The sequence below is a fragment of the Heptranchias perlo genome, chromosome 15, assembly GCF_035084215.1.
Source record: "Heptranchias perlo isolate sHepPer1 chromosome 15, sHepPer1.hap1, whole genome shotgun sequence".
Lineage (NCBI taxonomy): Eukaryota > Metazoa > Chordata > Chondrichthyes > Hexanchiformes > Hexanchidae > Heptranchias > Heptranchias perlo.
Window position 1 is genome coordinate 46,165,723 of NC_090339.1, and position 13,799 is coordinate 46,179,521.

General features: G+C 43.0%; 1 protein-coding gene across 2 annotated transcripts in view; it reads left to right on the forward strand.

The window, feature by feature from the left end:
* Positions 1-5,149: 5,149 nt before the first annotated feature.
* The window catches only part of amot (angiomotin), a 126,017-nt gene continuing 117,367 nt past the window's right edge, over positions 5,150-13,799 (forward strand). For both annotated transcript variants that reach the window (XM_067997155.1, XM_067997156.1), the window contains exons 1-2: positions 5,150-5,224; positions 7,204-7,328. In XM_067997155.1, coding sequence (XP_067853256.1) covers positions 7,241-7,328 — 88 coding nt within the window. In that variant the 5' untranslated portion in view covers positions 5,150-5,224; positions 7,204-7,240. The remainder of the gene's footprint in view (positions 5,225-7,203; positions 7,329-13,799) is intronic.

The following is a 13,799-nucleotide window of genomic DNA, read 5'->3' on the forward strand; positions in this document are numbered from 1 at the left end:
TCTGACTGAGGCCTAACCAAGATCTTGTACAAGGACAAAAGGGTGTGCTTTGTTTTTTAGTGAATTGTCCTGTAAATACACCCTAGCACTTTACTTACTTTGGGTTATGAACCTTTAGAGATTAATGCACTAAAATGCCCAGTTCTCTTCACTGGTTTTAGTTCTTTTCCCTGTATGTATGTTTAGCATTTGACCTGCCCACATGCATAACACTGCACTTTTCTAAGTTAAATGTCATTTACCAGTGATGGAACCCAATCCCCCAGTGCATCTAGATCTGCTTCTAATGCTCGAGCATCCTACACAGAGTTCTCTCACACATACCTTAGGAATAGGCCATTGAGCCCCTCAAGTATGTTCCATCATTCAATGTGATCATGGCTGATCTGTATCCCAACTCCATCCAACTGCCTTGGCTCCATCTCCCTTAATACTCTTAGCTTTACAAAAATCTATTGATCTCAAATTTAAAATTATTAATTGAGCTAACATCTGCTGCTTTTTGTGGGAGAGTGTTCTGCACTTCTACCACCATTTGCGTGAACAAGTGTTTCCTAACTTCTCCCCTGAGTAGCCTGGCTGTGATTTTAAGGTTCAGTCCCCTTGCCCTAGACTCCCCTACCAGTGGAAAAATTTTCTCTTATCTACCCTATCAATTCCTTTTAAAATCCTAAAAGCTTCAATCAAATCATCCCATAATCTTCTATATTCCAGGGACTACAAGCCTAATTTATGTAATCTCATAACCTAACCCATGGTGCCCTGGTAACACTGGTGAAACTGTGCTACATTCCTTCCAAGGCCAATATATCCTTTCTAATGTGTGGTGCCCAAAACTGAACATAGTACTCCAGGTATGGTCTAACCAGGACTTTGCATAGCTATAGCAAAACTTCCTCCTTTATATTCTCGCCCTCTAGTGTAAAGGCTAACATTCCAAGAGCCTTTTTGATTATTTTTTGTATCTGACTGCTACATTTTAGTGATCTGTGTACGTGGAGCCCTAAATCTCTTTGGACCTCCACTGTTGCCAGTTTTTCACCATTTAAAAATACTCCCATCCTTTTTTGGTCCAAAATTGATTTCCTCACACCTGTGTTGAAATCCTTCTGCCACAGTTTTGCTCTTGGTTTCGGAATATGGTTTTATTGGCTGATTGCCCACCAGTACTCCATGTAAGTGGCCATTCTTCATATGGGAGCCTACGTCAGTGTAAAAGACAAGGCGGAGGCTTTTGCAACCATTTTCAGCCAAAAGTGTAGTGTGGACTAACTTTCTCGGCCTCTTCCTGAGGTCTCCACCATCACCGATGTCAGTCTTCAACCAATTCAATTCACTCCAGGTGATAGCAAGAAATGGTTGAGTATACTGGACACAGCAAAGCATTCAGGCTCTGACAATATACTGGCTGTAGTGCTGAAGACCTGTGCTCCAGAACTAGCCGTGCCCCTAGTTAAGCTGTTGCAACACTGGTGTGTAAAATTGCCTAGGTAAGTCCTGCCCAATAAAAACAAGACAAATCTAACCCGGTCAATTATGGCCCTATTAGCTGATTCCAAATCATCAGCAGAGTAGTGGAAGGAGTCGTCAACAGTGCTATCAAGTGGCTTTTACCAATAACTTGCTCACCGATGCTCAATTTGGGATACGCCAGAACCACTCGGCTCCATAATTATTTACAGCCTTGGTCCAAACATGGGAACAAGACCTGAATTCTAGAGATGCAGTGAGAATGACCGCCATTGACATTGATTCAGCATTCAATTGAGTGGTACCAAAGAGCCGTAATAAAACTGAAGTCAATGGGAATCAGAGATAAAGGGCTCGATTTTAGCACCCACGATCGGGTGCGTTCGTGGCCGGGGGGGGGGGCTACGAAAATCGGGGATTCCCGGGGCAGGTCGGGAGCCCAGCTCCAACCTGCTCCAATTACGGGTTCCCCACTGACGCGCTGACATGCACGCACAGCCCCCGCATGTGGGACTCCCGCTGGCAATTAAAGCACTTGAACAGGTACTTCAGGTTGTTTACAGACCTGATTGACCTGTTATTTTAGAAGGGATGGGATTTTGCAACTGACTGGGTCTGTTTCCCGTACTGGGGTAAACACTCCCAGTTCAAATGGACGTGTTGCAGCTATCAGCCTGTGGCAGCTGCAAAGGTCCATTTGACTGGTCGGGGTCGGGGGGAGACCCTCACTCATTGCAGGAGGCCATTCTGTCACTTTGGACAAAGTTTGGCCTCCACCACCCTCCTCCTAACAACAAAATTCACCAACTTGCACACTTACCCCGGTGTCCAGACACATGTACCTACCTTGCGGACCCCCTCAGATGTACATCTTCCGGATGGGGGCCGCCGTAGCTGCAGTCATGACCTCCTCGGAAGGCAAACAGCATCACCGGCCACGCCGTCAACCTCTGACACGTGGAGCTCCACAACACAGTGCTGTGACACATCCACCTGCACAGCAGGAGGGAGGGCAACCGCAGAGAGAGATGCGTCGCAGAGGGCACTACCCTTGCCACAGGGTCCACAGACCGAGGCTCAGCTTCCTGGACCTCTCTGAGCAGCAGTGCACACGGAAGCTCAGAGTCACTCGACATGTAGTCATAGACATCTGCAGCCTCCTTCATGCCGAGCTGCTCCCGGCTGGCCCGAGCACCATCTTCTTACCTGTCGCTGTCAAAGTCACCACTGCCCTCAACAACTTCTCCTCCGCATCCTTCCAGGGTGCCACCGGGGACATCGCCGACGTCTCTGTCGTCTGCACAAAAGAGCCCTGCAAATACACCTACACCCACTCTGCAGTGACACAATGGGTGGCATCAGTTGTGGGTCTTCATTGTGATCCTCAGGAAAGGGCATTATTGCACAAACCAGAGAAGATTTGCAAAGACGTGACAGTAGTGGTGCCAATATAATATGTAATGTGAGTTGATCAGAAATCAAATATAAGTAAAAACCATGACAAACCCTCAAACACCCTTGTGCATCCCCTTCATGCTCACGACACGTTTGCCTTACGCTTCCTACTGCACATATGTGATGCATGCCCTGTGGCTGCAGCACAGGTAGTGACAGGTTGAGTGAGGCTGACTGTGAAAGAGATGCGTGAGAGAGTGAGTATGAGATAGAGCCATGAGATTGTATGAGGATTGGGTTGAGTGGTAGTGGCAGGATGAGTACTGGCAAGGTGAGTAAGTGCAGGTAAGATGAGGATGAGGTTTGAGTGGGTGTGAGGGGTGATGTGACAGAGTAGTGTTGGCAGTGCAGAAGGAGATGTGGGGTGGGGGCGGTGATGTGGCAGACGGAGTGTAGGGGAATGAGTAAGTGTACTCACTTTGGCTAACCTACTTAGGTCATTGCAGCGCCTCCTGCACTGTATGCAGGTGCGCGATATGTTGGTGGTGCAGGTGACCTCCTCTGCCACCTCGAGCCAGGCCTTCTTGGTGGCAGAGGCAGGCCGCTTCCTCCCGCCCGCCGGGGGGAAGATCTCTGTCCTCCCCCTCCTCCTCACCCCATCTAATGATACCTGAAGTGAGGCATCATTAAACCTGGGAGCAGCCTTCCCCCTGGGCTGCTCCATGCTGTAATTTTTCCTATTTCTTGCAGCATCAGTCAGTGGAGGATTGCCCCTTAAATAGAGCTCCTCCAGCTGACAGACCTTACTGTGCATGCGCAGTCCGCCCGCCATGCAGCTTAGCAGCGGGGTACCCGGAAGAACAGGTAAGTGGATCCAATCAGCCTGCAATTGCACGCGGAGCAGACTGATTTCACCGGGCGCGTTACCCACGTGCCCAGTCGACCCCCCGCACGAACCTGCCGCCATGGTAATATCGGGCCCAAACTTTCCAGTGGCTGGAGTCATACCTGATACAAAGCAAGACGGCTGTGGTTGTTAGAGGCCAATTATCTTAGCCTCAGGACATTGCTGCAGGAGTTCCTCAGGGCAGTATCCTAGCCCCAATTATCTTCAGCTGCTTCACCAATGACTTTCCCCCCATCATAAGGTTAGAAGTGGGGCTGTTAACTGGATTGCACAGTGTTCAGCTCCATTCACAGTTCCTCAGACAATAAAGCAGTCCATGCCCACATGCAGCAAGACCTGGACAACATTCAGGCTTGAGCTCATAAATGGCAAGTAACACTTGCGCCACAAACGTACCAGACAATGAACATCTCCCACAAAAGAACCACTTCCCCTTGACATTCAATAGCATTACCATTGCTAAGTCCCCTACTATCAACATCCTGCGGGTCACCATTGCCCAGAAACTCAATTGGACCAGCCACATAAATGCTGTGGCTCCTGCAGCAGGTCAGAGGCTGGGTATTCTGCGACGAGTGGCTCACTCCTGACTTCCCAAAGCCTCTTCACCACAAGTTAGGAATGTGAAGGAATATACTCCACTTGCCTGGATGGGTGCAGCTGCAACAACACTCTAGAAGCTCGACATCATTAAGGACAAAGCATTCCCCTTAATCAGCACTTCATCCACTCACCTAAACATCCACCACTGGCCACCGTGTGTACTACCTACAGGTTGCACTGCAACAACTCACCAAGGCTTCTTCGGCAGCACCTCGAAAACCTGCAACCTCAACCACCTAGAAGGACAAGGGCAGCAGGTGGATAGGAACACCATCACTTCCAAGTTTCCCTAGAAGTCACACACCATCCTCATTCGGACATATATTGCAGTTTTTCCATCATGGTTGGGCCAAAGTCCTGGCCTTGCCAGTGACTCCCGAGAATAATGTTTTTTAAAAAATTCAACTATCTTTTCAATTTGATTAAAGAAACCTAAAAGATTTACAGATTAAGTTTAATATTTTTAAGTGCATTTAGTTTGATCAAATGTAAGTGTTTTTAAGATTCGTTTTAAATGCATGTGCTTTGATTGACAGTACAAGCATATTGTACAGTTTCAATGTATTTTTTGAGGTTGGGTAAAACGCTGTGCAGTTTGGCAGTTCCTCAATGTCACCTGCCGCGTAACAAGCCTGCAGGCTCGGCGGGAAGCGTGTTGGAAGCTGTAGTCCGGCCGGGCAGGACGTGCTGAGGCAAGAAGGGGAATGCATGCAACCAAATGACTACAACTCCCGAGCTGCACCGCGTCCCCTAGCGCAAGCGCAGTAACCACCGAGAGGCTCGGTGCATCAGGTGAAAGCAACAGGTTCGGGTTGGGAGAGGGAGCACAAAAGAGGAGAGTCCAGACAGGTATGTGGGATATTTCAATAAAGGCCAAAAAAGAGAAAATGTTACTTCGTGAAACGTGGATTAGAAATGCAACCGTAAAAATGTTTACAGGGAATTGCACCTCTACTGGCCAGACACTTGGTGACAAAGAACGGACTTTATTTAAATTGGACGGAGACGGAAAAGGGTTAGGAACTTGTAGTAAATAAAATGTTTAAAAAAAAAATCTTATGGTATTTCTGTGTTGTTATAAAAGTATAAATACACTTCAGTGAAAGGTATTCTTGCCACCTGTCTGGTTTTCGAATGAATTGTCCAGAAATATCTAAAATTAGACTCCCTGAGCAGAGCTTCCAACCCCATTATCCCTTCCTCTCACCTCTGTAACATTGCCTGTCTCTGCCCCTACTTCAGCCCATCTGTTGCTGAAACCCTCATCCATACTCGAGTCACTTCCAGACTTGATTATTCCAATACTTTCTTGACCAGTCTCCCATCCTTCACCCTCTGTAAACTTCAGCTCATCTAAAACGCAGCTGCCCATACCAAATCCAGCACTGACTTCTGCTCAACCCTGTTCTTCCTGAGCTACTTTGGCTGCCAGTCTCTTAACACCTCAAATTTAAAATTCTCATTCTCATCCAGTTATTGACTTTAAAAATTACCATGCAGCCACTAAAACTAAACTTCTTTATGAAACTAAATGGATCTTTATCTTGCTTGAAAGTCCATGTATGTGTAGACTGGAAGAATACAACAATATGTGACAAGTCTGTTCTATTTGCTTTGGGTAATGTCAAAATCTCAAAAGTCTGATATTGAGTATGTTAAGAAAATGTAATTCTTATTTGTAAATTTGCATCACCTAGTGTCACAGTTGTGTACCTTTTAGTGAGGAGTTGAAGAGAGGCCTGAGAGTGGGTTACCTTCTGTACTGGAGAATGAATTGTGATTTGTAGTAGGAGAGGGGAAATATGTTTGGATGAAAAAAATGGGAGAAGGAAAAAATGCTGTTCATTTGTAAAAATACTATCAGCAAAGAAATGAGTGTTACAATGCACTTGATCCATGATCAAATTCTGGGATGGATACCTGATTTCATAAGGTTGTTATTTTTAATGGCGACACCAACTGCTATCAACCTCGAAGGGGTTAATGGTCTCGACTCATATGTTGAAGTCTAAGATTGAATGCTGAATTCACCAATTGGTATCAAGCACACACCTCTTCTTCCTGTGTGCCATACAATTTGCATGTCTTGCTTATTCTGCTTTCTAATACTCACTATTAGAACTGCCCAGAAGTTTCCCCAATAGCCTGATGTGTAAAGGCTCAGTCAGCTTTAATAAGTGCTAGATCAGAAGGCCCTAGTTCAATTCCTGGCCTTTGCTCAGCTAGCTGATGTTGTTGGGGCCGTTGTTGGGACCTAGGCTCCCTTGGAGGGGAGCTACCTTCCAGGATTTCTGCTTCTAATTTGTATCCAGTGACTCCTCCTAGAAAGTGCATGCATATGTTTGGCAAGATAAATAGGATTGGACTTGGCTGTTATGCTTTCCATGTTTGAGTAGCCTGCAGATCCTCACACGGGATTAAGTAATGTATTCCCACAAGGGTGAAATGCTTGGGGCTGCTAGCATCTGTGTAACAGCACCCATAATCAGTACGTTCAGGAGAGGAAAGAAGAAATGTTTATATATATTTAAAGAATAACTCCTCTATCATGACAGCAACCATTAAATTAAAAATTACATTTTGATTTTTGTTTGAGACAGTGTACGTATTTATTTACTAATAATTCTGGTAGCTTATCTTGTGGGAGCTGTGCTGGAATACTGGGACCTGAAAATAATTGAAATGCCAGATGAGCGAGCCCACTGTAGTCTATTCCAAAATAGAATTTTTTTTCTGCTTGTGAACAACAGTGATGTTTTAAAAAGAAGTTAAAGTTGGTTATAAAATATCACAATATACACTCACACATTTCTATTTCATCCCTTCAGTGAGCTGAGGTGAGAGGATGCTTTCTTGGATGGGAGCATGCAGACGCTGAAGGACTGGAGTCCCTCCGATGTAGCAAACTGGTTGAATCGATTTGGCTTTCAACAATATGCACAGAAATTTTTAGGTACTGGAAAAATTGTATTTTTTTGGAACTTTGTATAGTAGATTTTCTTTAACTCTTTAAATAGAAAAGCTCTTTTTTGGAACGCAATTGCTATAAATAAGGATTAAATCTCCGTGGGAGTCAGTTTCCTGGGAATCTGCTGACTAATTCCTTTAAAATCATGTATTATTGTGCCTTTTTTAAAAGAAATCAATTATAAAGAATAAAGATTGACTTGATATCTTAGTTTTTTTCTCCCTATTTGTTTTTTTGTTTGTTTTGCTAGTCATTGTTTTGGCATCATTGAAAGAACTGGTTGGAGGACTTACTGAGCACAGTAGTAAACAATTTTACAACACCAAGTTATAGTCCAGCAATTTTATTTTAAACTCACAAGCTTTCGGAGGCTTCCTCCTTCCTCAGGTGAACGATGTGGAAATTTCCACATCGTTCACCTGAGGAAGGAGGAAGCCTCCGAAAGCTTGTGAATTTAAAATAAAATTGCTGGACTATAACTTGGTGTTGTAAAATTGTTTACAATTGTCAACCCCAGTCCATCACCGGCATCTCCACATCATGAGCACAGTAGAGCACTGGAGATCAATTAACATATTTGACTAAAGTGGTGCGATCACTGAATGACCCCGAGTTAATGTAGTGCTTATGCTGTTACTTTCGCTACAGGATACCTATAGTGATAATTCAACTTCCTTGCACTATAGCCCCAAGTAGAATTATATTCTCCAAAAGCAGATTTGTCCAGGTGACAACTACTTTGGATATTTTGGGAGACCATTATGCAGATTGGAGTTTGGTATCATTGAGCAAAGACTGCACAAATCTGGTAAAGCAGTCCGTTTGCTACAGCAGTACCCGGATTCATTTTGCTGTGTTCACATCAAATCAGCACTAAGACTTGATGCAGTTACAGCTTTGCTCTTGTGGTTTGTAAACCCTTCTCTTAAGTTGGAGTCTTATAATTGCTTCCTGCTGTCTTTCACTCATGCTGGTATACAGTTCCATGTGCACCATTACATCGCTAGCACCTTGTTAATGTTTCATGCATAAACCTAGATAGTGAGTGTCAGCAGGCCATTTGTCCATGCATGTATGCTTTCCAGCAAGAGTCACTGGATAGCAATCAGGAGTGAGGCTGTTAATGATTTTGAGACTTTCCTGGTTTGTATGGCTCAATGCCACACCACATGTTGTAATTACCCAGTGAGCCGTTGGGGTTTTGATTGTATTTTTGCATAGTGCTTTAGTCTTTGACATTTGACACCAAACCTTTAACACAGAAGATATTGATGCCTTGTAATGCCATTGAAACAATATTATTTTATTTTCTAGTTAATTATGAAGATTTACTGTTTGCATTATATATATAATAGGATACAGTTGATAAATTACAACAAAACTATTATTTGACCAGCAGAGGGTGCTAAAGATCTTGCAAAGCTGTGTCTGATGCTGGTGTGTAAATGGTAACTGTCTGTGCAAAGGTGCTTTTTCATGTCCTGCAACATATTTTAAAAAGATTATCTGCAGCACCACTATTTTTGTCCTGGTAGAATTCCATGGCATCTCCAAAGTAATGTCAGTCACAGAGCACAAGGAGAAATATTAAGAATGAAGTTTTGTTTTAATTTTTTATCGTGTTGATGCATCATTTATAATACTGTATATTAAAAGTCTTGCGGATAGCGCACATTTCCTCTAAGTGTTCCACACGCACCTCCTGTCACACTTTAGCTGTCACGTTTTGGACATCAAACTCTCGCATATCCTCTGATGCATCATGGACAACACCATGGGAGATTTGCTAGTAGGAATAAAATTGTTACAAACTCTAGCTTCTATTTTAAAGTACTGTGAATATGCTCCTGCTGTTTATCTGGCCAGAGTTACCTGTGCTCAATTTGTCTCTGGTCCTATGTCTTCTCTTTCTCCTATTTCATTAATAATTTTTAGTAAATAAGAAGTACCATTCTCTAGTAACTATGTACAATCTGTCTCTATGATGTCACTGGTTTGAATAATGAAATTAATATCTGTGTTTAGAAGTTTGATTCCATTTTAAACAGGAGCCATATCCTCCAATAATTCTCAGTAGTTAACATTTTTATGACAACCCAGGAATTCTAAATAAATGAATGCAAACTGTTTTCTGGATTAATAAGAAATAATTTAAAAATACTTCCAGTGATTTGCTGGGGAGTGTAAATTGTTGCTGTTTGCAACTTTAAAACATTGGATTTTGGCTAATGTAGCAACCACCTGCAATATAAATGGTGCAGTATCTACTGTATCAGGAGCTGCAGCTGGTATTGCAGAATTGTCAAGTAGTAAGTCCAAATATAAATGCGGCATAATAAGAGATGAGATGAAAGCTGTTTTTATATTGGTTCTTTTGGGGTGCTAGGGCCATTGGCTCCCATTGTTCAGTTTAAAAGCAAATGGGGTCTTCCTGGCCATCAGCCTTAGTGAATCTGGCAAGTTTACTGTGGGATTGCTGTTGGCTGCACGAAACAGATATCAGGAGCTGGCAGCCTCAGTAACCCACTAAACAAAATGTAACAGCAACTTTTGTTTGTCCATTCTTCAGTACTGTTAGTAATTCAGAGACATGGTGCCCAGTTCAGAATTAAACAGTGGGTTTAACTTGGCACTTATTAAGTGTGCAATACTAAAACAACCTTATAGAAATTCCAATAAATATGATTGATTTGTTTGCTCTTTGTGAGTTTCTCATTAATTGCAATGAGTTTCCAAGCTTGTTGGCAAGTCTTTGGGTTAATCACTTTCAAATTCACTTCAACAAACAGCTCTCATTTTTGCCAAATCCTTTTTAACTGATGGGAGTGGCAGGCATAATACATTTGAAAAATATGTTTATACCATCAACAATATTGTTCAGTCCATGAGATCTTCCATCTGAATTTATACCCAAAAAAGGGCATTAGGTGTAATGGTACTGAAAGTGGCATATGCGCAATCATTGGGGAGAGGAGAGATGAAGGAACTTGTCCTTCCCCCAACCCCTCTCCCCAAAATTCTTTTAGAATGTGTTAAAATGAAAGCAGATAGAATTGCCTAATGCATCTGTTTTGTGCAGCCTACTGATGGCAAATTACTGGAACAACTTTGCTCGGCAAATGCAAGACCATGGACTAGATTTTCTACCCATTAACGAGAATTGGGTAACAAATCTAGCCCCATGTTCCCAACCCTAATTCTTTATACCTGGTTGTGCCCCTGAATGGTAGTGCTGAGTTACTGGGGGATGGGAGAATGTAATTGCTTTCCAGTAGATTTTTACAATGTGTAAGGCAGTTTGAATTCAACACCACCAGTTGTTCTAATTTAAAAAAAAATCTGCCCTCTTTCTCCTGAAGACATTGAATTATGCTGTGGCATAGTTTCATTGGTGAGGGTGACTGTCTGATACAAATGGCCATTCTTTATGTGTGAGCCTACACGGTGAATGTCAGCAGGCTATTAAACTGTTGACGACATCTCATCCGTGTGCAGTTTCCGGTGGGGAGAATTCACTGGAAAATGATCTTGAGCAGAAACATTGTGATTCCCTACTCTAAGGCCACAACAGCCAACTTTTACATCACATTAGAGCCCTTGATTGTCTAGAAGTATACAGGGCAAGATAAAGCAGAAAAAGAAACTAAATACTGCAGAAAGCCTAGAGGAGTATAGAAAGTACAGGGATGACGTAAAAAAGGAAATAAGGAAAGCAAAGAGAGGGCATGAAAAAATATTAGCTAGTAAGATTAAAGAAAACCCAAGGATGTTTTATCAGTACATTAAGAACAAGAGGATAGCTAAGGAAAGGGTGGGACCTATCAGGGATGATAAGGGTAACGTGTGTAGAAGCAGAGGATGTGGGTAGGGTTTTAAATGAATATTTTGTCTCCGTATTCACAAAGGAAACGGATGATCCGGACGTAGTAGTTAAAGAGGAGAGGAGTGAAATATTGGATAAAGTAAACATAACAAGAGAGGAAGTACTGGAGGGACTGGAATCCTTGAAAGTTGATAAGTCACCAGGGCCGGATGGATTGTTTCCTAGGCTATTGAAGGAAGCCAGGGAGGAAATAGAAGATGCTCTGAGGATCATTTTCCAATCCTCACTAGATACAGGAGAGGTACCGGAGGACTGGAAGACTGCAAACGTAGTACCGTTGTTTAAAAAGGGTACGAGGGAAAGGCCGAACAATTATAGGCTGGTCAGTCTTACCTCAGTGGTGGGATAGTCAGCATGGATTTGTTCAGGGACGGTCATGCCTTACAAATCTGATTGAATTCTTTGAGGAAGTGACAAGGAGGATTGATGAGGGTAGTGCAGTGGATGTTGTCTACGTGGATTTTAGTAGAGCATTTGACAAGGTCCCACATGGCAGACTGATCAGAAAGGTAAAAGCCCATGGGATACAGGGAAATGTGGCGAATTGGATCTAAAATTGGCTCAGTAACAGGAAACAAAGAGTAAAAGTTGATGGATGCCTTTGCGAATGGAAATCCGTTTCCAGTGGTTTGCCACAGGGCTCTGTTGGGTCCCTTGCTGTTTGTGGCATATATTAATGATTTGGACTTGAATGTAGAGGGCATGATTGGCAAATTTGCAGACGACACAAAAATTGGCTGTGCAGTTGATAGTGAAGAGGATAGCTGTAGACTCCAAGAAGATATCAATGGGTTGGTGGAGTGGGCGGAAAAGTGGCAAATGGAGTTCAACCCGGAGAAGTGTGAGGTAATGCATTCAGGGAGGGCAAACAGTAAAAGGGAATACGCAGTAAACGGGAATATATTGAGAGGGGTAGAGGAAGTGAGAGATCTTGGAGTGCATGTGCACAGGTCCCTGAAGGTGGCAGTACAGGTCGATAAGGTTGTGAAGGAGGCATTCGGAATGCTCTCCGTTCTTAGCCGAGGTATAGAATACAAAAGCAGGGATGTAATGATGGAACTGTATAAAACGCTGGTAAGGCCACAGCTGGAGTATTGTGCACAGTTCTGGTCACCACATTACAGGAAGGACGTAATTGCTCTGGAGAGAGTGCAGAGAAGATTTACAAGAATGTTGCCAGGGCTTGAAAATTGCAGCTACGAGGAGAGATTGGATAATCTGGGGTTGTTTTCCTTGGAGCAGAGGAGGCTGAGGGGAGACTTGATTGAGGTGTACAAAATTATGAGGGGCCTGGATAGAGTAGACAGGAAGTACCTGTTTCCCCTCGTGGAGAGTTCAAGAACTAGAGGACATAGATTTAAGCTGATTGGCAGAAGGATTAGAGGGGACATAAGGAAAACCTTTTTTACCCAGAGGGTGGTGGGTGTATGGAATTTGCTGCCCAAATTGGTGGTAGAGGCAGGGACCCTCAACTCTTTTAAAAAGTACCTGGACCTGCACCTAAAGTGCTGTAAGCTGCAGGGCTACGGACCGGGTGCTGGAAGATGGGATTAGAATGGCACCTGGTTGTTCTTCGAGCCGGCGCGGACATGATGGGCTGAATGGCCCCCATCTGTGCTGTATCCTTTCTATGGTTCTATCACAGCTTGACATGAATGGATGATCCAACCTTGAATTTTCCTGGATTGCGTGGCTTAGAAGGAACTCTCTAAACTTTCCTGCGTGCTTAACTTTTGCTTGAAAAGCTTCACTTTAAAGTAAGAGAGATCTTGAGTTATAAGAGCATTCCCATTAAATTTAAATCAGTTTGGACAAGCCTTTTTTTGGTCACTTTTTAATGAGCTTTCATTTCTCGGTGATGGAGCAGCTTACGGCTCTCCCTGGACTTGTTTCTACTGCATTAAAGTTGAAACTCGATCCCGATGTGGAGAAGGGCTGGCTCCCAACAATAAATCTCTTGGGCTGCTGATCTGTCTCACTCTCCAGATGCTGGATTTGCTGTCGAGACAAACACTTTTATCCTGATTAGTCTGAACAAGCGCTTTTTGGGAAAGAATCAGACAGAATCCATTCCATAACAAACCTTGGATATTGCAATACTATTGCCACTTCAACATTTCAAAAGTTATTGATTATTCAAAAAAAACCTATGTGTTTTCACAATACCTAGTAAATAAGAGCATTCTAAATACTGATTGTTAGAGCTGGACAGAATCCTTATTTGAATACGATTCTGATCCAAATATGCAGTTTCAGTGCAGGAATTATACAGTATTCCTGATTTCCTTACAACTATTATCCCATTTATTTATTGTTTCAAGGCTCAATATACTGAAAATTGTGTCACTTTAGTACATCGGCTTTATTGTTATGCTTCATCATTAATATGTTACAGGTGCTTAGTGTTTTTCCAAATGAAGGGTTGAACTTATTGTATATTAAATGCATTATCAACATGAAGGGACTCATGAAAGGTAATTGCTTTGAACACATCAACTTAGATAATGGCAGTGCTCATGTATAGGTCATTTACTGAACTCCTTATCCAAACAAATTACTGTAACATGACACAT